We start from the raw sequence: 24,663 nt of genomic DNA, 5'->3' as shown, positions 1-24,663 counted from the left end.
GTGGGTGTGAGTAATGTGTGTATTCCCTGTCCATGGCGTGCATCCCCCTCCAAACGTCTGTAATTCCCATTTCCGTCATCTGAATATTCATATATCTACTGATGGGTGCCCGTCCTTTTCTAGTACTCGTGGTGTCTAGGTCGTGATTCAGTACTACTTCTAGTTCCATCACTATCATATCAAAAATAGTCTCATATAAATCCCTCTCACTCTCTGGGGGTGCATAAACATTTACTAACGTAACCATTTGGCCCTCCATTTTCCCCTTCACCAGAACAAACCTTCCCTCCTTGTCTCTTACTTCCTTGATCAATTCAAATTTGACTGTTTTTGATTAACGTGATTACTCCTCTCCTCGGGTTTTGTTCAAAGGAACTATAGTATGCATTTTCATATCCAAATCTCTTCAGTTTCTCATGACCCTGTGCTACCAAATGTGTCTCCTGCAGAAAAATCACTTCCATCTCACTTTTTTTACATTTCAACATCACTTTGCCCCTTTTTATCGCATTATTCATTCCATTAACGTTTAACGACATCATTTTTATACCTTTAACCCTTGTCATCTTTCTTCTTCTTTCGTCTGTCAGTCCCCCCCATGTCACACTCATTCCCCCCTCCGGTTGGAGCCTCCGCTCTCTTCACCGAATACATATAATGATTAACATAAATAAAAAACATAAACTTTACATAAAGTGCTCCCAAGGCGTTCGGGGGGTCCCTGTGTCCCCCCCTGTCCCCTGCTGGTGGGTGAGGGGTAATTGCCCTCCTAGCGAGGGGCCCCCTCCTGACGGCTTGGGGGTTTGAAACCCTTGCCCCCAATCGCTCGTCATATTTGTCCAGCTTTCTTACTGTTTTTTTTGCTTTCGAGCTCCTGGTCAAAAGCGCTCTGTCCTTCCTTTTGATCAAAGACCCTCTTTTCTTGGTCCCTCTCAATGTGACTCATATGTTTCATTGTCCCTCCTTCCTCCCATATCCGTGTGCGGTGTCTCCCGTGTACCCCTTATTACTTTCTTTTCCTCTCCTCTATTTTCTATGTGATGTCCATTTATCCCCTTAATCCCTCCCAACTGTGTTACTCACAGCGTGTGTCTATGTATCTGTTTCAGTATGTTCTGTGTCTCGCCTAACAAACCTAGTTATATTTCCATTTATTTCCTCCATCAGCTTGTGTATTATGTGTCCATGTATACGTTACGTTCATTTCTATATCCTGCCTCTACCTGGGAATGTGTGTTTATGCATATGTTATTTCAGTTTCTATACTTTGTCTCTATTTGAATAGTTTTTTCAATCTCTTGTGCGTGTACTCATCCGTTCGCCTCCTCCCGCCTCCTCTCCGTCTGGCCTCCTCATCCGTCTCCGTCCTCGCTCAGTCACGTTTCACCTCGGCCTTCTCCTCTCTCCGGTTTCGGTCTCCCACTCTGATCCACCTGCAGGCTCCCTCCAATCTCTGCTGCCAGCTCCGCGTCTGGTCCTCCCGCCTCCTTCCTTCTCCGTCCTCCGTCATCCGCATCCCTCGCCGTCTCATCTCTCGCTCCGCTTCTCGTGCCGTCGCGTACGTCGCCGCCCCTTCCTCCCAGTGAATCCTTAGCGAGGTCATGGGTGACTGGAATCTCATTCCGTTTTCTTTCAGGGTTTTCTTCAGTCCCGCGTAGGACCTGCGTGTTATCGCTACCGCTGTCGAGTAGTCGTGATCAAATTTTCCTTCGATTTCAAAGGTCTGACATTGACCAAACTTGATATGCATGACCTTGGTGGGCTCTAGGTCAACTCCTGAAAAGGGGGTCAATGTCAGACTTTGCAATCAAAAGTTAGGGGGCTAATAACCCTTGCCATAATTTCAGTGCGCCCCCTAACTTTTGATTGCAAGGTCTGACATTGACCCCCTTTTCAGGAGTTGACCTAGAGCCCACCAAGGTCATGCATATCAAGTTTGGTCAATGTCAGACCTTGCAATACACTGTAAGGCACTGTAAGGCTACTGTCCTGCCTCACTTCCAGTGATGAAGCTAAGCTATGCTAACGGAGCGTCTATTCCCAAAGCTAAAATGCACGCACAGAGACAAAAAAGGTATGCATCTTCTTGTCTAACTCCAGGGAAGATGTTAAATAAGCTAATTTCCAAAAAAAGTAGAGTTCCCCTTTAACCTCGAATCTCAGAAAGTTAATAATCACCGCCCTCGGAGGTCTGTCCGGTTGTGGTCTCGGAGCCAACGCCCTGTGGGCCCTCTGTATCTCCATTTTTTCCAATCCCGTTTCCTTCAGTTGTTCTTTGATAAGCTTTTCCACATATAGGGTCACCGATTCCCCTTCGACTCCTTCTTTCAGTCCCCATATTCTGATGTTATTTCTCCGTGACCTCCCCTCCATGTCCGACATCTTTGTCTCCATCTGTTCTTGTTTCTGAATCACACATGTTAATACCTCGTGTATCTCCGTGTTCCATTCCTCCGCGTGTGCCGTCCTAGTCTGTAACTCGGTCACGTTTCTGTCCTGTTCCGCCATCTTCTCCTCCACCCTTTTGATTTCTGTATTCATTTCACCTCTGAAGTCCTCCTGTTCCTTCCTCAATTCCTCCCGTAGCTTCCCAATATCATTCCTTATCGTGTCCGTGTTCAGTTTTATCGCCGCTGTTATGTTCTCCAGTATCCCGGCCTGCATGATCACGGCCCATCCTGGCATTCCCGTGTCTGCCTCAGCGGTACCTCCCCCTTCTTCCGCCTGGCTTTTCTCGGCTTCGCTTCGGGGATTCTGTTTCTTCAGATTCTCTCCTTCTCGTATGTTCTCCATTTCTATTTCCTTCACAATCGTTGTCTCTTCCTTACTTCTCGTGTGCATTTTCGGGTCTTTTTTTATCCGTTTTTTCGCTTATTTGACCAGGAGCTCTATCGCACGTGTGTTACCCGTCTGCTCTCATACCGGAAGTCTATCCATTCATTTTCATCCATCCAGCATGATGTTATCATTGGGAATGGGTCTGAGCTCGCAAAAGGGCAAATACCGCCGCCTACGCCTTCCAGCAGGTATTGCACTCTATTCGAAATGGTGTAGTTTATTTTCAGGGCCGAGCTGTGCGGGTGGGGTTTAAATACTCAGACGAGGCAGGGCTTTACAACGATGGCATGGAACAGTAACCCCGCCCGCCCGTTCCTGTGTAACGCTCGGTGATGTGGAACGGACCTCCACAAGCAGTATTTGGAATGGCGATCAGATAATTGGATTCTTTCTTTTGCATTACATCAGATACCAGTTAAGAACACTATATATAAAATCTTGCATTGATCTGATATTTCTTTCTACCCCGCTCTGTGTGTGGCTGTGTGCCGTTGGGTGGGAGGAGGTGGCGGGGGAGCCCCGCGGTCCAGGGCTCTTTTCATTCTTGCATGAGGAAGGATAATAATGATGATCTAGCGTTGATTTCAGGAAGATTCGATAAACGGGCGAAAAATGACAACGTGTATAGTGTATTCCACTAAAGGGCTATTATCGCGTCTTTTCCTGGAATTACTCTGAAGCACCCAAACTATATTCATATTCAAAACGGTATAAAACGGAAATGTACAGATGAAAAAACATCGGTACATTTAGCTTTTTTCCCGGCCCTTTTTTGAGGGCACTCCATCCACCCCCCCCCCCCCCCCCCCCCCACCCCCCTCTTCGGGCGACAACTTTATTATTTATTATATGTTTTAACTATTTACAGTACACAATTTAATAAAGTGTAGTAAAATATTTTTAAAATATATTTCATTGCCCTCTCGGAGGGGGGGAACTCAGACTAGACATTGACAAACAAATTACAACTAAGGACAATGAAGGACAAAAACTAATACACATGACAAGGGAAAGGGGGGGGCAGAGAGGGGAGTAAGTAAAGTAGCGGGTGAGGAGGGGGATTTAGAGAAGGGTGGGTTATGGAATGGATGGCTCACAGGTCAATCTCCTATGATTAGGAGCCTAGATTATCCACAAGCAATTCCCAGATGTTATTAAATTGTGAGAATTCGATTTGATCCACGGTTGAGATTGTTTCCTGTGATATGTAATTTGAGAGAAGGCCCAACCATTGCCCAGTATTCAAATTTTTTCTTGTCTTCCAGTTTAAGAGGATAGTTTTCTTGGCAACAGCTAGAGAAACGAGTAGGGGTTTGGTGTTCTGAACTAATAAATTGATAGCAGTAGTATCCCCAAGTAGACAGAGGGAGGGGGAGAGAGGAATGCTGCAGCTCATGGTGTATTGATGACGGAATTCCAGAAGTCTTGAACAGGTGGGCAGAGCCAGGTGGCATGGAAATAGTTGTCTGGGGTGTTGAGGGTGCAAAACATCTGTACATTTGACTGGAAGCAACTCACTGACAATCGACAGGTGTATTAGACCTGTTGTGAAGGGCCAGATTAAACCGAATATATATATTTATTTATATATATATATTTAATTGTATTTGTATATTCTCTAATATTCCCTGATATCCCTTGTATATTCCTTGTACAATATGCATTGAATATCCATTCTAGCCTACTGAACATCCCATAATAGTCTCCATTCTACTATTGGTCGAGACCTTGGTGCCAGGCTGCCATACCCCTCAGACCCAGTTCAAACGTACCGCTCCACATGTACGAACAAGTCCTAGTTCCGCGTAGGAATCTGGCTACCGCACCACTAATGGGACTATTTGTTCATAGTGCGTATATATACTGCGCTACTAAAGTAGGACTTTCTTTTCAGTCCAGTTTCTTACCCTCCAATAGAGTCACAGACGTAAAGCCTCCCCGCGACGCCACATGTGGGAGTAAGGCCAAGTTCGCCTACCATCGGTATTGAGACATCGTGTATATTAATATTTGAATAGTCATATTTGGCACTATATCGTCGAGTTGGACGTAGTCTATTAAGCTAATAATAGTCTGTTAATATATAGTGCTTCGTGCGGTGAGAATACTACCGTAGTCAGTACCCCATCGTTTCGGGCAGAGAACTGGCTGCTTACCCAGGGTGGTTGACCCTATGTGAAGCTGCACCCGAGGAGCCCCAGAGCCGACGAGCGAGTGGACCTGTATACCGGATTATTCTACCGACGACAGCCCGCCTTCCCAGGCACGGATTATGCTTTGGATACTTTGATTATTCCATGGATAAAGAACCCCGACACTGCCGTGTGTTGGAACCCCCCCCCCTGGAGAGGACGCAAGGTGAGGAGACGCTCTGCAAGACGAGGTCGCTTCACGTCTCTCCCCCGTGGACCGGAGAGAGCCGGCCCACAAAGAGTCCACCTGCTTTCATCTGTGGTCCAAGGATCGCCGGCGCATTGAACGGCACTACAGTGGGTTCACCTGGGATACCCTTGGCCGGACGAGGCAGCCGGATTCTACCCCCCCCCCCCTCCTACTCCTGTCGGCTTACAAGCGACCGGATTAACCCCCTCTAGTGTATCTAGTATAATCATTAAAGTATCATTGCTGTTATTCCTTAACTATTCCAGGTCGTATATTTGCCACCTGCGCCTTCAGAGATTGGACATTCTCTATTGATATACCGACGAATACTCCTTGCCATAAAAGTGCATACTATTTCAATTCATAAATGTAATTAAGTGATTAAGTGCTTATTCTACACACCATCGCTGTGTAGAAATAAAGACCTGTTTCTAATTCGTACATTTGTGTTGGATCCGTTTCATCTACGTGAGAGTGTTCATGATAATATATTTATGCCGTGTACTGGGTGGCCGAATATTAAGTACAAAGGTAGTGGTAGTAAGTATCATATCTAGTAATACAGTCAGGGAATTGTACCCCTCAGTTACAATTGGTCCTTCGAGCCGGATGGTAATTAGTGTAATATTAATATAGTGTTATTAATATTGAAATGGCCTATGATGAACACTCCACGAAACGATCCTCCTAACCAACGCCCGCAGCGCGAACGACGGCTCCCTCAGTACTTAGAGGCTTACGCTGTCAGTCAACAACCTAGTCTTCTACTAACAGTAAACGCGGTAAAACTAGAAAGTAAAAGTATGTCTAACCCCAACGCCCAGACTACCCCGACCATAGAGGCCCCTACGGGCTCTAATGTAACTGACCAAGTTCACGGTGGGGACCAGTGGGAACCAGACATGACTTCACATCCCGCCAGTACTGAAGAAGTAGTCCCCGATGAGTCCCGGGAGGAATACAACGCTACCGAGAGAGAACTCGGCACGGAAGAAGACTGGGAGAGCACCGTGGAGATAGAGCTCCAAGGCTCCGCAAGGAGTACCCCGAGGGAAGGCTCCCCTATACAACCGCCTTCTCCAGAGGCAGAGAGGACCCTACAGCAGGCCTTCCTCATCAGCCTGAACGCCGCTGCTGAACGCGACCGACTGCAGATCCAGCAGCGAAGCGAACACGAGCAGATACGTCTAGAAATAAGACTCATTCAGATGGAAGAGAATGTGGCCCGAGAACGAGCCGGTGCTCAACGGGACGCAGCGCGCGACAGACAGCAGTCGCAACTAATAGAACAGCTGATCAGACGGACAACACCCTCTCCCTCCGCCAGAGGCTCCAGGAACTCGTCTAGACACACCTCCAGGGCGGCATCCCCTAGCCGAGTAAACAACCCTGAACTTGACCAACAGACGAGGTCTATACCCCCCACAGACCACCTCCCCCCACCGGTCCAAGCGAGACCTAGCAACCGGGAAGGAGCAGCATATCCTGTGGAGAGGCTAAACCAGAGACTACAAGCACTGGATGACCTAACTGAAGACGAAGAGGAAGAGGAGGAGAACCACGCCCGAAGACAGCACAGTACTCTACCGGACCAGGAGGTCCGGTACAGCCCAGGCTATACTCCCGCGGAGCGGCGCTACAGACCCCCGACTCGATCTAGCAGACTTCCTGGCGAGAGAAGTCAGCAGCCTACGGCTAGATACATTCGGACGGAGCACCCCTGGCTCCAGAGAAGGAACCAGACGACTAAATGATGGAAGAAGATCGGTGACTGTGATGCACCAATCGGAGTCAGTACCGAGCAGCAGGAGCCACAGTACCCCCTCCAGAACGGAGAAGTGGAAGATAGTGTGCCCCTACTGTGAGAAAGAACACTGGCTAGCGCAATGTGACTCCTTCCCCAAGCTGAACGCGGAGGAAGCAGGTCAATGGATAAAGTCCAACAAGCGCTGTTTTCACTGTGCGCGCTCACACATGGCAGCCGAATGCCGCTTAAAGAAAAGGTGCACCAAGTGCGATGGAGCCCATCTGGACATACTTCACGACAGTAACAGACGGCGCCCTTCACCTGCACCATCCAGCCGCAAAGCGAGCGTCATGTACATCGATCCCGCCAGCAGCAGTGGAGCCCGAGTACTCCTAAAAGTAGTGCGTGTGACACTAAGCTACCAGAATAAAGTCCTGGACACTTACGCCGTCCTCGATGACGGGTCAGAGAAGACCCTGCTGCTCGCCTCCGCTGCGGCCCAGCTAGGGCTGCGGGGAAGCGAAACCCAAATGACAATTCGGACAATAAGACGAGATTTGAAGACGATAAAGGGCGAGGATGTCTCATTCTCTATCGCAGCAAGCGGCCAGCCTGAGCGACGGTACCAGATTGCAGACGCTTTCACCAGCCAAGAAATAGGACTGTCGCGGTACACATACCCCGTCGCCAAGCTGATGGAGAAATATGCACATCTGCGCAAGTTACCGATCCCGCTCATAGACAATGCTATGCCGACCCTGTTGATAGGCTCCGACCATGCAGACCTCATTGTCCCGATAGACCGGGTTCATACCGGACCCCGAGGCTGCCCTGCAGCAGTCGAGACCCGTTTGGGATGGACTCTCCAAGGCCCGCTCGCCAAATCTCTCAACCGAAGTACAGCCACTAGATGTCTCCACTCCCGAGTCACAGAGGGAGAAACCGCACTCCTGCAACACGTAGAGCGGCTATGGACCTTGGAACAAATGCCCTTTAAGAACGGAAAGAAAGACATTCGCTCTAAAGATGACATTTACGCCATTCACCTCCTCGAGACAGGGACCAAGAGAGTCCCGGTCAACGGCGTGTTGAGATACGCCACGCCACTCCTGCGGCGAGAAGGAATGCCTACTTTCCACGCCAAGACAGACGCCACAGAACGGTACCTGCTGAACACGGAGCGGCGCTTAGCCAAGAACCCCGCCCAAGAGAGTGTATACCGCGCTGAGATTGAGAAGCTCATCACAGCGGGACACGTCACAAAGATGGACATTAAAGAGGCTGACCAGACCACTGAATCGTGGTACGTGCCCCACCACAAGGTCCATCACAACGGTAAAGACCGCATAGTATTTAACTGCAGCTACCAGATCGGATCCCAAAATCTGAATAAAGAGTTACTGCCCGGTCCCACACTCGGCCCCTCCCTACTCGGCGTTCTACTCCGCTTCCGCCAGGAAAAGGTGGCCATCAGCGGGGACATTAAAGGAATGTTCCTGCAGGTGAGATTAGTAGAGGCGGACAAGCCCCTGTTACGGTTCCTATGGAGAGAGAAGCCAGGAGATGAGCACCCAGCCATCTACCAATGGGAAGTCCTCCCCTTCGGAACGACGTGCAGCCCCTGCTGTGCGACATTTGCACTACAGAAACATGTAGCAGAGGACCCAGCAGCGGACGAAGAGGTCCGACACAGCGTAAAGAACAGCTTCTACGTAGACAACTGTCTACAAAGCCTTTCAACCCAGGAAGAAGCCGAGGCTCTCCTGATTAAACTCCGCGCCTCATTGATCAAAGGCGGCTTTGATCTCAGGCAGTGGGCCAGCAGCGATCCGCAAGTACTGCGCAGCCTCTCCTCCGAGGACAAGGCAGCCAGCAGCGAGACCTGGATGGCTACAATCCCGGGAGAAGCCCAGGAGATGACCCTGGGATTGGTGTGGCGATTCAAAACAGATTCGCTTCACTACAGACACAAGCCCCTGACTACGGAGCAGGGAAGGCCGGCGGCGGCGCCGACCACCAGACGGAGTGTGTACACAACACTCGCCCGACAATATGACCCGCTAGGATGTATTCTACCGTACACCACCAGGGCAAAAATGATTGTACGAGCATTGTGGGACAAGGACCAGGGCTGGGACGACCCCATTCCCGCACACCTTGCATCCACCTGGAGAGAGTGGGAGATGGAGCTCCACTCACTCCCAGGCGTTAATATGCGCCGAAGCTACTTCCCACCCACTTAACCGAAGAGTTAACCGGAGAAACAGAGTGGCGCTACGTTGATACAAAACAGAACCCAGCTGACGTCATCACCCGGGGAATGCCCCTGGATGACCTCACCCATCGCAATGTCCACAGTGACGGCCCCGCATTCCTAAGACTCCCGGAAGGACAGTGGCCCATGCCTATCCCGAGGGAAGCAAGTCCAGAGGAGGTGGAAATTAAGAAGTCTGTGTTCTGTGGATTGAGCACCGTAGCCTCCACCGACCCTAACATAGACGATTGCACGTCCATAGAGAGTGCACAACAAAGAACATTCCTGCGGTACCACCCGGAGTGCAAGTCCCCCGCTGATATGTCAGCAGCTAACTACGAGGAAGCAGAATTGCTTCTACTGCAGCGAGCCCAGAGAGACTCGTTCCCCGATGAATTGGCCTGTCTACAGGGAGGAAAGCCCGTCCCATCCGACAGCAGATTAATTCACCTGGCCCCCGAGAGCGACGCTCATACCCTCATCAGAGTGGGTGGTCGCCTACGCAGAGCCCCCAATCTACCGGATGACATTAAATACCCGATCGTATTGAACAGCCGACACAAGGTCACAGAGCTGATTATAAAGAAATACGATGAGGATGTACATCACGCAGAAGTCCTAATGACAGTCCTCACGGAGATTGAGGGAGTATTGAACTCTAAGCCCCTCGGCTACGTCTCCAGCGATGTGGCGGATATCGACCCAGTTACCCCCAACACACTCCTGATGGGGCGGCTAGATCCTGCATTACCCCAGACAATGTACCGGCCTGAAGAAGCGAACGGCCGACGAATGTGGAGGTACAGCCAAGTATTAGCCGACAAGTTTTGGAACAGTTTCCTACTGCACTACCTACCGTCTCTACAGACCCGCCAGAAGTGGGTAAAGGAGAGAGACAATTTGACAGAAGGAACAGTCGTCATGATTATTGATCAATCACTGCCCAGAGCTATGTGGCCGGCCGGCCGCTTAAGCAAAGTGATCACCGGTGCCGACGGCAAGGTCCGAGCAGCTGAAGTGCTCGTCCAGGGTCGCACTTACACCCGTCCCGTGGCAAGGCGCATAGAACTGCCTCGACTCCCAGACACAATCGATGATGACCATGACCCTACAACCCTATGACTTTGTGAAGTTGACTGACCCCTACAGCAAACCCTTATGTGTAAATAGACAACGCGATTAATCTGTCTCTGTTTAACTGATTAGGTCTGGGACCTATTCAGGGGGTGGCTGTTGTGAAGGGCCAGATTAAACCGAATATATATATTTATTTATATATATATATTTAATTGTATTTGTATATTCTCTAATATTCCCTGATATCCCTTGTATATTCCTTGTACAATATGCATTGAATATCCATTCTAGCCTACTGAACATCCCATAATAGTCTCCATTCTACTATTGGTCGAGACCTTGGTGCCAGGCTGCCATACCCCTCAGACCCAGTTCAAACGTACCGCTCCACATGTACGAACAAGTCCTAGTTCCGCGTAGGAATCTGGCTACCGCACCACTAATGGGACTATTTGTTCATAGTGCGTATATATACTGCGCTACTAAAGTAGGACTTTCTTTTCAGTCCAGTTTCTTACCCTCCAATAGAGTCACAGACGTAAAGCCTCCCCGCGACGCCACGTGTGGGAGTAAGGCCAAGTTCGCCTACCATCGGTATTGAGACATCGTGTATATTAATATTTGAATAGTCATATTTGGCACTATATCGTCGAGTTGGACGTAGTCTATTAAGCTAATAATAGTCTGTTAATATATAGTGCTTCGTGCGGTGAGAATACTACCGTAGTCAGTACCCCATCGTTTCGGGCAGAGAACTGGCTGCTTACCCAGGGTGGTTGACCCTATGTGAAGCTGCACCCGAGGAGCCCCAGAGCCGACGAGCGAGTGGACCTGTATACCGGATTATTCTACCGACGACAGCCCGCCTTCCCAGGCACGGATTATGCTTTGGATACTTTGATTATTCCATGGATAAAGAACCCCGACACTGCCGTGTGTTGGAACCCCCCCCCCTGGAGAGGACGCAAGGTGAGGAGACGCTCTGCAAGACGAGGTCGCTTCACGTCTCTCCCCCGTGGACCGGAGAGAGCCGGCCCACAAAGAGTCCACCTGCTTTCATCTGTGGTCCAAGGATCGCCGGCGCATTGAACGGCACTACAGTGGGTTCACCTGGGATACCCTTGGCCGGACGAGGCAGCCGGATTCTACCCCCCCCCCCTCCTACTCCTGTCGGCTTACAAGCGACCGGATTAACCCCCTCTAGTGTATCTAGTATAATCATTAAAGTATCATTGCTGTTATTCCTTAACTATTCCAGGTCGTATATTTGCCACCTGCGCCTTCAGAGATTGGACATTCTCTATTGATATACCGACGAATACTCCTTGCCATAAAAGTGCATACTATTTCAATTCATAAATGTAATTAAGTGATTAAGTGCTTATTCTACACACCATCGCTGTGTAGAAATAAAGACCTGTTTCTAATTCGTACATTTGTGTTGGATCCGTTTCATCTACGTGAGAGTGTTCATGATAATATATTTATGCCGTGTACTGGGTGGCCGAATATTAAGTACAAAGGTAGTGGTAGTAAGTATCATATCTAGTAATACAGTCAGGGAATTGTACCCCTCAGTTACAAGACCCATAGCTTTAATATAAGATATATTTTAAGCACTCGCAAGTGAACAAAGCGCCCCATTGACTTACAGCGCTGGCGTAATAGCGCCCTCTAACGCATTAAGCGATGCCGCAGAATGAGTTAATATAGATTTTAATGTGGGGCGGCGTGGCTCAGGGGTAGAGCGGGTCGTCCAATGATCGAAGGGTTGGTGGTTCGAATCCCGCTCAAGCCCATGTTCATCCCACTGCCGTTGTGTCCTTGGGCAAGACACTTAACCTACTTGCCTCGTATGAATGTGTATGCATGTGAATGAATGTTGGTGGTGGTTGGAGGGGCCGTAGGCGATGATTATTCGCCACGCTTCCGTGAGTCTGCCTCAGGGCAGCTCTGGCTGCAATTGTAGCTTACCACCACCGGGATGACTGTGTATGCACGAATAATGGACTCTGTGAAGCGCTCTGGGTCAGTGAAGAGCGCTATATAAATCCAAGTCATTATTATTATTATTATTAATATGGATGCCCCTAATCCCATAATCTTTCTCTGGTCTGCATCTGTTTTGGTCTGCATCCCCTTAACAATTCTGTGTATTGAGCCGTACTGTATTGTACCCATTCTGCAATCTGTTAATAAAGTTTACAATCAATCAATTCAATCAATCCTCTCCCCGAGTGTAGGACCTGGAACATTACGCATCCAGCTACAGTGGCCTGATGCGGATCGAGAGGCTCCAGTTCATCGCTCAGCACTGCCCCCAATTCCGTGTCGAGGCCCTCAAGATGGCCCTCTCCTTTGTTCAGAGGACCTTCAATGTCGACACCTATGAGGAGATCCATCGCAAGCTTGCTGAGGCCACACGGTACGCTTAGACTGATATTGATCTTAGAAAGTGTAGTGTACCATGTGCCATGGTAGAGCCATGGAATCTTGTTGAATCCTTATGTATTGGTGTGTTGAGGGCTGACCTCAATTAGTCGACTAATCGATTGAAAGGAGCCGTAGTCGACTGCCAACCTCTTAGTCGAATGAAAAAAATATATATATAATAAAGATTGTAATTTAAACTTTTTTTTATCATTATTTCCAAAAGCAAAGAGGCCTGGAAGCGTGGTTAATGCTAATGGCGCACATACCAGTGAGGCTAACTGCCTAAGAAAACAGGCACAGAGGCACTGAAAAAGGATTTCACACGTGCGTGTGCTTTTCCACAGGGAGGTCCAGGGGATACCTGATGCAGTGCCAGAGGGCGTGGTGGAGCCCCCTCCCCTAGACACAGCCTGGGCTGAATCCAGCAGGAAGAAGGCCCTTCTCAAGCTGGAGAAGCTGGACACGGACCTCAAGAACTACAAGGGCAACTCCATCAAAGAGAGCATCAGGTACACCTGCCTGGTTTCGTCCGCTTGAACCCTGGAGAGTTTAGCTCCTTGGCTGCAGTTCATTCGAGTTGGTGTGAATACAGTAATCAAACTGTGGCCACAGCACCAAACATTACGTGTATATGTATATGCATGCAAGTTAAAAACTTAACATGGTCACATTCATTAATTTGAGTACATGGGATTCACATTCTCCAAAGTGGAGGACACAGAATTAGTTTCATCTCACCTACTGCCCAGCCAGCAGTCTCGCATGCACTTCAAAAGTGAACAGCATCATGCAGGGTTTCCGTTAGAAAATATTGGTGCCGGTCTCCTGTCCTGGAAGATTTCAATCTCCCGGACAAATGTGAGAAATTCCGGTCAGTTTATTGAGCTTAAAAACAATTGATAGGTAGGCTATATAAAGAAGACATCCTCAAGGCATGTAGATTTATAATATTTTAACTTAAAACTAGGCTACTTTTGCGTATACAGTCATTATATTCCAAATAAAATAAGTCCCTCGAGACTCCGTGCTGCTGCTGACTTGAAATCAAATAGGTGTCTGTGGGCAGTCGGCCCGACATTAAACAGCAGTTTGTTATAATCACATTTTTATGAGCTAACTAATTCCGTTATATTGTTTTTTTTTTTTTTTTCAACATGAAACAAAACATATATCACAAACGATACAATAATAATACATAAAAAGACTTCCCAAGACAATAACTTAACACCACATGACAAGACAATAACTGATACAGACTGTACAGTGATCATCCTACATGGACACTCGCTCGTTCTCCCCCCCCCCCCCCGCTCACCCAAGGACCTCAACATGAGTCACACTACATTACATTATTTTCTAACGTCATTAAGGCACATTTTCACATCCTCAAGGATGTCATAGGTAGGGATGCCCCCCGGACCCCGGTTTTAAACGGGAACCGGTACTATATTAGAAAATACCGGAGTATTTATAAGCTCCGACGTCCTCGGTACTGCTATCGATACTCTAGAGAAATTATTATTATTATTATTATTATTATTATTATTATTTAAAAGTTGCAAACGATCTATCCTCTCTCTGTCTCTGCACGAGAAGCGAGCCACAGCGAGTCATTATTACACACACTCCTCGCGAGTCGCTCGCTAGTAGTGCTACATACGGGTACTCCTTAATGAAAGTTCTCCGTGCTGAAGCGCGTTGCACACAGACACAGACAGCTCTGAGTCTGCATGCACCGTGACTCGTGATGGCGGATAGAGCGAAGCGTTCTAAAGAAAGTATGGATATACAACGCACGTTGCCACAAGTGCAACAAAACATTTGCCAGTAAGGGTGGCAATACGAGCAATTTATCAAAACATCTGTTGGCAAAACATGATATTAGTGTGCAGAAATGCGCGTATTCGACTGCCTTGCGCGCAGTGTTCCATCTGCATCCACGTCCACTGCCGCCGGTAAGCCAAGATACGGAGTTTCCTAGGCTAATAACGAATTATTACAAATAGGCTAATAAACAAAATAATTGTTTAGCTACAAATACTACAATCTAAACTTTTTATAGATCGTCAAGCTGAGGCGTCAGCCACCAATGTGTCCCAGGCCAGTGAGCCCAGGGCCACCACACATCCTTCCCTCTACCTCCCTCCACCACCCAAAGTCCTTTCACCCTAGCAGCTAGAGGAAGGATGCCAGAGGATAGGGTGAACGAGTGTCACAGTTCTGTTAGCCTTTTGCATTTGTTGTTTATTATAAAAAGTCTATAATTCAGAGTCAGACACATTTAAAACATTGTTGCTGCTGTTGCTGAAGAAATTATATTCATTTATTATATTTATTTATAAAGTTATATAAAAGAACATTGCTGCTGCTGTTGCTGAAGAAATTATATTTATTTATAATACTTATTTATAAAGTTGTATTTATAAATAATAAAGCAATGTTGATTCTGTTCTTAATTAATTGTCTTTTTTTTCTTGCAAAAAAAGAACCAAAAAGAACCGATAAGAGTATCGATAAAGTACCGAACCGTTAAGCAGTATCGATAAGAGTAGTAGTATCGATAAAATCCTAACGATACCCATCCCTAGTCATAGGTGAAGCGACTCAGACGAGGAGTCCGTCAATAACTTAAAAATGGTACAAAGAATGTAGCACTTGGATTGTACACAAAGGAAATAACATGCAATCACGCTCTACAGCGACGCCGTTGTGTGTGTGTGTCTTCACAAAACACATTCATAATTAGGGCTGGGCGATATGGAAAAAAATCATATCGCGATAACGATATGATAATTTTATTTTATTTCTCGATATCGATAATTATCGAATTGTTATAAGTATAAATTTTTTATTTTTTATTTACAACAGATGTATGTTTATTTTGCAGCAATTCTTTGTCATTGCCGCCATCTTTAGTGTTACATCCCCTCACACTCCAGTTCTCAGGCTGCAGCTGATTTAAAAGCTAAAGTAAACCGGCTTCTCTGCTGGCTGTGGCTCCAGAGGAGTTGAACAGTTCTGGCTCTGCTATTTTCGATCTTTTGGCGCTTTTTTGGTGGACAAACCACCGCACATGTGCACCGTGACGCGTGACTGGAGTCTAGTTCTGCTAGCACACATAGCCTACTGTGTACAGACGGTTTCAAACTGTATTTTAAATTAGAAAGCAAACAAAATAAATGGACAAGAGAAAAAGAAATCTGAATTTGGTCAGTATTGTCATTTGGACAAGCAAAGCCATTACTTTAAGTTGCAGGCAAGAAAGACAAGTCTGTCCACTGTCTCTGGTTTTAAAACTGCCCTGTTGCAGGTAAAAAAAAAATAAAAATAAAAAAAAAAAACGATTTTTCGATTTTTTTTTATTTCGATATTCGATATCGATTATTAAAATATATCGCGATATTTATCGTTATCGTTATATCGCCCAGCCCTATTCATAATATACACATTCAATCAGGACATGCTCCCGAGTTGCGTTCAGCTGTACCTAAACTACGCGGGACCGAACCGCTGGCATGTTTTAATACTCTTTTCCCCCGTCGTTTTGATTGATACATTCCACTGTGATAGCTTGAAGAAGTGCAAGACATTGGTAAAGGCTCGTGAAAAGGCTTGTGTCGTCTTTTAAAATAGTCAGAGTTGCATCGCTCAAGCTGTGCACAGAAGTCCTTTGGTAAACATGACATTGTAATATTTTTTTTTTTTAACACCACAGCCATACTGTCAATATAAAAAGAGGGAGATAAGTACATTTCCTTGCTTTCTTCATCCGTCAAAAAGGCACAGAGAAAGCAGCTACTTCTTCTTCATTGTTTGTTTCAGTAAAATAAAAAGAGAAAAAGAATAAAAAAATAAAAAAAATAAAATCAAAACAAAACAAATTCCCAAACTTATATGCGTTCTTTTAACTTTGCCACTGCAGCCAACCAAATTGCGATATTAGATTCCTTAACCCCTACAAATTCCGTTATATTGGACATTTGTATTAATTATATCAAGCGAAGAACTGAGAAATTTGGCAGAGAGTGACGGCAACATTATCGTGGGGTTCACTAAAATCTAAACGTTGTGTGATCGCTGAAACCAAAGACTATCTCCTCCTCCCAACGAAGCGATAAACTAATCCCAATAGTATGCAACTGCAGAGCCGCAGAGCCAGTTGCGCTCTCAGGTCCGGTCTGGGGACCGCTCAGCAGCGCCACCCACCCAGTGGCTGAATTGCCAATGGCTGAATTGGAGTATTGCACTGTGCGGGCACAACTGTGAGCTCTGCGGCTCTGCAGTTGCATGCTTCTCGCTAAGCACCAAGCCATTCTCATCAGCAAACCACAGGTCGTGAGGGAATTATTTTCGGAGATATTTAAATATGTCTGACTTCAACAGATTTCCCAGATAAAAAATATATAATATATATATATAATTAGTAAACTGTCGGGGGCATTTTGTCCATTTTCACTGGCATTTTGCCCCAAGCCCCCGTTAATTTCGAACCCTGGATCACACCATTCTATTAGATCGTCTCCAACATGGGGTTGGTGTCAGTGGCACTGCACTAGCATGGTTCTCCTATCTCACAAATAGAAGCTTTGCTGTCAACATCGCCAACTGCTCCTCCCCCTCAACCTCCCTCTCCTGTGGGGTCCCGCAAGGGTCCATCCTTGGCCTGATCCTGTTCTCTTTACATGCTACCCCTTGGTCCAATCATTCAGAAGCACAACATCTCTTTTCACTGTTATGCTGACGACACACAGCTTTACGTTTCCCTGAAACCTAACAACCAGTCTCTACTTAACAGTCTCATGTCCTGCCTGGATGACGTTAAATGTTGGATGGCACAAAACATTCTACAACTAAATCAAAACAAATGCGAAATAATCCTCTTCGGTCCCCCAGACGCTGTCACCACCCTTACCAACAGCCTTGGCAACCTGTCCTCCCTGGTCAAGCCTTATGTCAAGAACCTAGGTGTCATTTTTAACCCACAATTTAAATTCGACAGACAAGTGAACTCAGTGGTAACGGCATGTTTTTTTCCAACTACGCACCATTGCCAAACTCAAAGCCCTTCTCTCCCCTGCAGACCTTCAGAGAGTCATCCACGCCTTCATTTCATCTAGATTAGACTACTGCAACTCCCTCTATATAGGCATTAACCATTCTTCCCTGTCCCGCTTACAACTGGTACAAAACGCCGCTGCCAGACTGTTGACCAGAACCCGCAAGAGAGACCACATCACCCCTGTCCTTGCTTCCCTTCATTGGCTTCCAGTACGCTACAGGATAGATTTTAAGGTTCTCCTATTTGTTTTTAAAGCCCTTAATGGTCACCCCCCCTCCTACATCTCAGACCTCCTATCCCCCTATTCCAACACCAGGTCCCTCAGGTCAGCCGATCAGAGGCTCCCGACAGTCCGGAGGTCTAACCTCAAGCTTAGGGGGGGCCGTGCCTTTGCTGTTGCAGCCTCTGAATTGTGGAACAGCATCCCCACCTCCATTAGGCTTGCCCCCTCGATAGATGCCTTCAAATCTAGGCTCAAAACCCACTTCTACCTACTAGCCTTTCCCGTTCACTGACTCATGCCCTGTTTTCCTATGTGTTTGCCTGTGTGCCCTCCCATAAAACGGAGTGTGATTGTTGTCAATATGTATCTGTGTATCTACCCTCTGTACAGCACTTTGGTTGACACGTGTCATGTTAAATGTGCTATATAAATAAATCTGATTGATTGATATAAATATTTATATAATTGTTTGCTTTATAGACGAAGGTTGCAACATAATTATGTAATGTAATGTCGTTGGCTGTGTAACGGAGAGCAGCCGCCCAGGCAGCGCAGCTCCAGACTCGTTATTAATTTAATTAATTAATCCAATCCACTTTATTTATAGAGCACATTTAAAAACAACAACGTTGACCAAAGTGCTGTACAAGTCCCACAACATATGATAATAAGATAATTTTATTTAAATAAATGTCAAATTTTTTTTTGTCGAAGCTTCGAATTAAAAGCTAATCTTAGGCCCAGAAGCTTCGACGGCCAAAAAAAGCTTTGAAGGTCAGCCCTAGAATGCACTCTTAAAGCACACTATACTGTATAGGTAGGATCAATATTGGAGATCTCCATTGTACGCAAGAGGTGGCAATGTGCATTGTGCAGGTAGCACCACAGAGCAGGACACATTTGTCACCAGTGTCACCACCCAGGAGCTCAGTCACATACCTACAGTACAAACACACAAAACCAACAGAATTAATGACAACACTTCATTCAGGTAGCAGACATTCAGGGGACATGTGTGAAATGATTTCTAAAATACAAAGGGGGGGGGGGGGGGGGGGGGCACTCTCCCCTTCCCTCTGTGTGTGTGCGTTTGGAAAGACGATGAAGTCACTAGTCAGGACTCAGGACTGGAGTATATTATAGTAAACTGAGGATTACTGAGGATGGACAGATAATGTTGATATTCAAATATAAAAAAGTTTCGAGAGGAGTGGAAGTTTGAAGACAGACTACAATATGATGCAGGGGTGGTGAGTTGAAACACAGTGTGTGTGTGTGTCCCGACCCCACTTCTATGTTTCAATAAATTATTTGCATTTAAAACTATTAACGCTGACTCATTCCTTCAGTCCACTCAAAATTATGCTAATATTCCTTATGTTGTTTATGATATTAATTGAAAATAGCATATGAGAGTATTATATAGTAATAATAACACATGGCGATATACTAAAAAGCTATTTATAATTTTTGGCTGGGAAAAAATCTGCCCGGCTGGTAGTTTTTAAAATCTACCAGCCAAATGGCTGGTAAGTCAAAAAGTTAAGTTTGTTCCCTGCATGTGTGTGTGTGTGTGTGTGCCGCTCCAATTGCATGTCCAGTTCGTTGCATGCCGAATAAAGACTCCTAAAAGAGGTCTTGTATTATTATTATTATTATTATTGTAACTGAGGGGTACAATTCCCTGACTGTATTGATAAGTATGGTATCATTAAACCACTACCGCTTTATGTACTTTAACTACTGGCCACACAGTACATGATATAGATATGATGAACACTTTCCCACCATGAAACCAAGTCCACACAAATGTATAAGTCGAATATTTAATATATAGCAAAGGGTATATACAACGTTCACTTAATGACATTTATGATTTGAATGCACTTGTAAGGCAAATGAGTATTCGTAGGCAAATCAACATTGAATGTCCAATCTCTGGTTACGCAGGAAGCAAGTATACAACCTGGTTCTTTAGGGAACTATAGCAATGGTACTTAATGATTATAGCTGGATATACTAAAGGGGGGTCCTGCTGGTTGTAAGTCAGTAGGGGGGGGGGGGGGTTAGGAGAGCCGCCGGCGATATCCCATCTGGCCAACGATTTCTTGGGAGAATTCAGAGTGCTGAACACGGTGCCCACAGAACCTTGGTCCACAGATGAATACAGTTGGGCCCTCTTGTAGACGGTAGCTGCCGGTCCACAACGAAGAGACGTGAGGCGACCTCACTCGGGGTAGAGCGCCGTCTCACCTGGACTCCTCTCGGGGGGTAGTTCCAACACTCACCAGTGTTGGCTGTTATCCATGGCATAAATCAAAGCACCCAAAGCAAGTAGATAATCCAAGCCGTGTAGGGCTCGCCGTCGTCCGGGTAAGGTAATCCAATGTGCAGGTCCACTCGTCCTAGCCCAGAACTCCTCGGATGAAAGCACCACACGTGGTCTGCCCAGCCTGGTTAAGACTCTAGATAACGCGAGGAAAACGATGGGGGTACTGCTCACTTTATAACTCTAACCGAACGATGCACCATACATAATAGACTATTATTAACTTAATAGAAATACGTCCCACTCGACGGTATAGTGCCAAACTATGACAATTCAACTATTAATCCACACGATGTCTCAATGCCATTCTGAGGCCAAGTTGACCATACTGCACCACACGTGTATCGTGGGTGAGGCTTAACGTCTTGCCACTAGGTTGGAGGGTAAAGAACTAAGGGCTAAGGGACTAAAAGAAAGTTCTACTTTACTTGCGCCATATATATATGCGCTGTGAACAAATAGTACCATTCGTATTTCGCCAGACGTATTCCTACGCGGAACCGGGCTAGTAACGACATGTTCGTCGGCACGATTGAACTTGAACCAAGGGGCTTGGCTGCTGGCGCCAAGTTCTTGTCCAATGAGATAATGAAACTATTATGGGCTGTTAGTAGACCAAAGGGATATTCAGTGTATATGTACAAGGAATATACATGGGATATCAAACGATATACAAATACTATTAAATATATATCCATAAATAAATATATATATTCGGTTTAATCTGATCCTTCACAACAATTATTATTATTATTATTATTATTATTATTATTATCTGGGTGAGGTAGTGTGCCCTCCCATGCGTTACACTCACCCAATGAGAATCCTCGCTGCCAGGTGAAAAAAAAGGGGGGCTTACCGAGCCCCCTCCACCTCCAGGCCCGACAACCGCAAGCCACAACCCCGGAGGACCCACAGCCCGGCCCCCCCACGAGCCAAAGCACCACGCCTCTTTAGTGCCTCGACCCATAGAGACCCCGAACCGCGGCCCCCCCCAGTCCGAGCCCACGATCACCAGACCCAGACCAGAAGGGGGTCAGAAAATATACATAGGATCAACATTGAATGAAAAATAATAAATAAAACAAAAATACAAAAGACACCATAACCACCAACATACATGAATATTCGCTCGTTCTCCCCCCCCCCCACCCCCCCCTCTCGCCCCAGGACCCCAACGTGAGACATCGATATAATACCTTATTCAGTACTCAACTTCCAGAGTCATATGCGTTCTTTTAGTTTTTCCACCACAGCCAACCAGACCGCGATATTGGCTTCATTAACACCTATGACACGTGCAGTGGAAATCTCCAAATAAATAACATCAAGATAGGTGAGAATCCATACCTTCGGACATAACTTATCTGGTTGTATCCAGCGTGAGGCAATCACCTTTTTGGCTGCCGTCAGGCCAGCCAAGATAATAATAATAATAATAATAATAATAATAATAATAATAATAATAATAATAATAATAATAATAATAATAATAATAATAATAATAATAATAATAATAATAATAACTTTATTTGTATAGTACTTTTCATACAGAGGTTGCAGTTCAGTGCTTCACAACAGTAAAAATACAGGCATGGGTGAGCATAGCAGGGTATGGTAAATCAGTGTTTCACATTAGGATCTAGCATCCTAATAGGCTCTCTATTCAGTAATACAAATAATAAAGTAGTTTAAAATGATTAAGTTTAAAAATAGTCTAAAATTTTTAAAATAGAACGGACATACAACAACAGTAAAAGATTTAAATAGCAAGGTTACAGTAAAAAGTGTGAAAAATTGTTTAAAATGATTCAGTTTAAAAATAGTCATCAGTAAGAAGTAAAAAGTGTGATAACCGACACATGAATTTGATAGGCAGTGTAAGATAAAATTAGCATAGAAAAGTAGGCAGGGTAAGAATAGTGCAGGTAAGTCATTGAAATGCCTGAGCAAAGAGATAGGTTTTAAGCTGTCTTTTGAAGATGTCTAGCGAGTTGGCTTCCCTGATGTTTTGGGGTAGTTTGTTCCACAGTTTTGGGGCATAGTTGATAAAGGCTGCATTACCGATCCTCTTTTGACTGTTTCTGGGAGCCTCTAGTAGTCCAGCAGCTGATGATCGCAGTGTTCTTGCTGGCGTGTAATTTATTAGAGTGTTGGTGATGTAGCTAGGTCCCTGTCCATTTAGAGCTTTGTATGTAAGGAGAAGGACCTTAAAGTCAATTCTAAATGTTACAGGAAGCCAGTGTAAAGCAGCTAAGACTGGACTAATGTGCTCTCTCCTTTTGGTTCTAGTTAGCAGTCGGGCTGCGGAGTTTTGGATTAGCTGAAGCCGCTCTGTGGTTTTCTTAGGGAGACCTGTGAAAAGTGCATTACAGTAGTCTAACCGGCTAGATATGAATGCATGAATTAGCTTCTCAGCATCGTTCTGATTAATAAATGGTCGTACTTTTGCTATATTTCTGAGATGGAAGAACGATGTTTTCGTTACTTTGCTAATATGAGAATTGAAGTTCAGTTCTGAATCTATGATAACCCCGAGACTAGTGACCTCAGATTTGATCCAAGGGGTTAGTCCTCCTAGGTTCTTTATTAACGTTTCTTTTTTTAGTTTTGGGGCCGATAATTAGAATTTCAGTTTTGTTCTCATTTAGTTTCAGGAAGTTCTTACTCATCCATTTATTTATTGCCAGTAAGCAGTCTGTAATGGAGCTAATCGCTGTATCATTTGGTTCAGCAGATATGTACAGTTGTGTATCATCATCTACATTCTACATTATGTTCTCTGATGATATCACCCAGCGGTAACATGTAAAGGGAGAAGAGTAAAGGACCTAAGCAACTCCCTTGTGCAACTCCATAGTTGTTGTCGTATATATCAGACATGTGCTCACCTAGTCTAACATAGAATTTCCTCCCTCTGATGTATGTTTTGAACCAGCTTGAACCGACAAGGTTTTCAAGACGATCGATTAGAATATCGTGATCGATTGTATCAAATGCTGCACTGAGATCTAGCAGGATAAGGATGGAGATCTTATTCTCGTCAGAGTTTAGCCTGAGGTCACTGATTATTTTGGTGAGGGCAGTTTCAGTGCTATGATATTTTCTGAATCCCGACTGAAATTATTCTAAGATGTTTTCTTCAAGAAAGGAATTTATTTGAACTGAAACTATCTTTTCAAGTACTTTGCTAATGAATGGTAGGTTGGATATTGGACGATAATTTGCCATTTCATTACTATCCAAGTAGTAATGGCTTTACAACTGCTGTTTTAAAGGCATCTGGGAAAATACCAGTTCTAAGGGAAGTGTTTATGATATCTAGCACAGGGCTTGAAACACTATTAAACACCCGTTTGAAGAAAGCTGTACAAAAAGGCTTTACATGTACAGAGGCCGGCAATTGAGAAACCTCATTTAACAATAAAACAGAAGGCAAGGCCGGTATGGTTAAAGAGAAAATCTCTGATAACTGGGTGGTAACATTTCCCCAGAAGATCTCAACAGGAGGGCACTCCAGTACATATGCATATATGTTCCAATGGCACCGTCTGGACACAAGGTACATCGAGAGTCAGGCCTGAGACCCATTAGGTTCAATCGCCTGGGGGTCAAATAAGTCCTATGAACAAAATTTAGATGAATCTGTTGGTGATCTGGGTTGTGTGATGATAGCCTAATATTTTCCCAGACTGCATCCCAATCAAAATCTATATCCAACTCAGGGATATCCTTTCTCCAAATCATATCTAAGGGTAGGTCTTTATACGAGGCCGTAAGTAAGTGCCGATAAAAGTCAGAGACAAAGCCTCTTGATGTCTTTCTTAGAACCCTTTTTTAAAGAAAAAACAGGGAACATAGAACCCGGGGAACATAGGGATGACCCCCCCTTTCACTGCCATACAATTCTCCTCAGTCATGGTTGGATGGATTGTATGAAGGGATGGGGGAGTAGGACTGGTTGCAGGCTTTCAGCGGCAGGACAGAGGAACAGAGCGGCCGAGAATGGGTTATGTGTGTAACTTCCGTTATATGATTAAAGAGATGCTATTTTTATGAGTCAACATATTAGGTTATTTTATGTTGACATTGTTAAATTATATAATAGAAGACCTATTATGTCAGCCACTGCTTGTGGCAGAGAACCTTAATATTCAGATTAAAATATTTAGCAAATATAAAATCTCGAGTCACTGTCAATCATTTACATTTAGTCATTTAGCTGACGTTTTTATCCAAAGCGACTTACAAGTTCTGTATGACAAGTCATCAGGAAGAAAAGGGTAACCACTGCGCTCAGACAGGTGCGTAGTCCAATATT

The 24,663-nt window shown here is 45.4% G+C and overlaps 1 protein-coding gene across 1 annotated transcript in view; it reads left to right on the top strand.

Annotated features, from left to right (window-relative positions):
• The window catches only part of LOC311240235 (COP9 signalosome complex subunit 1-like), a 148,888-nt gene that overhangs the window by 56,272 nt on the left and 67,953 nt on the right, over positions 1–24,663 (top strand). The window contains exons 3-4 of the mRNA XM_084328784.1: positions 12,542–12,723; positions 13,076–13,240. Coding sequence (XP_084184910.1) covers positions 12,542–12,723; positions 13,076–13,240 — 347 coding nt within the window. The remainder of the gene's footprint in view (positions 1–12,541; positions 12,724–13,075; positions 13,241–24,663) is intronic.

The sequence above is a fragment of the Notolepis coatsorum genome (assembly GCF_963971535.1).
Source record: "Notolepis coatsorum genome assembly, chromosome: 14".
Taxonomy (NCBI): domain Eukaryota; kingdom Metazoa; phylum Chordata; class Actinopteri; order Aulopiformes; family Paralepididae; genus Notolepis; species Notolepis coatsorum.
This window is presented reverse-complemented; position numbering and strand designations above follow the sequence as displayed.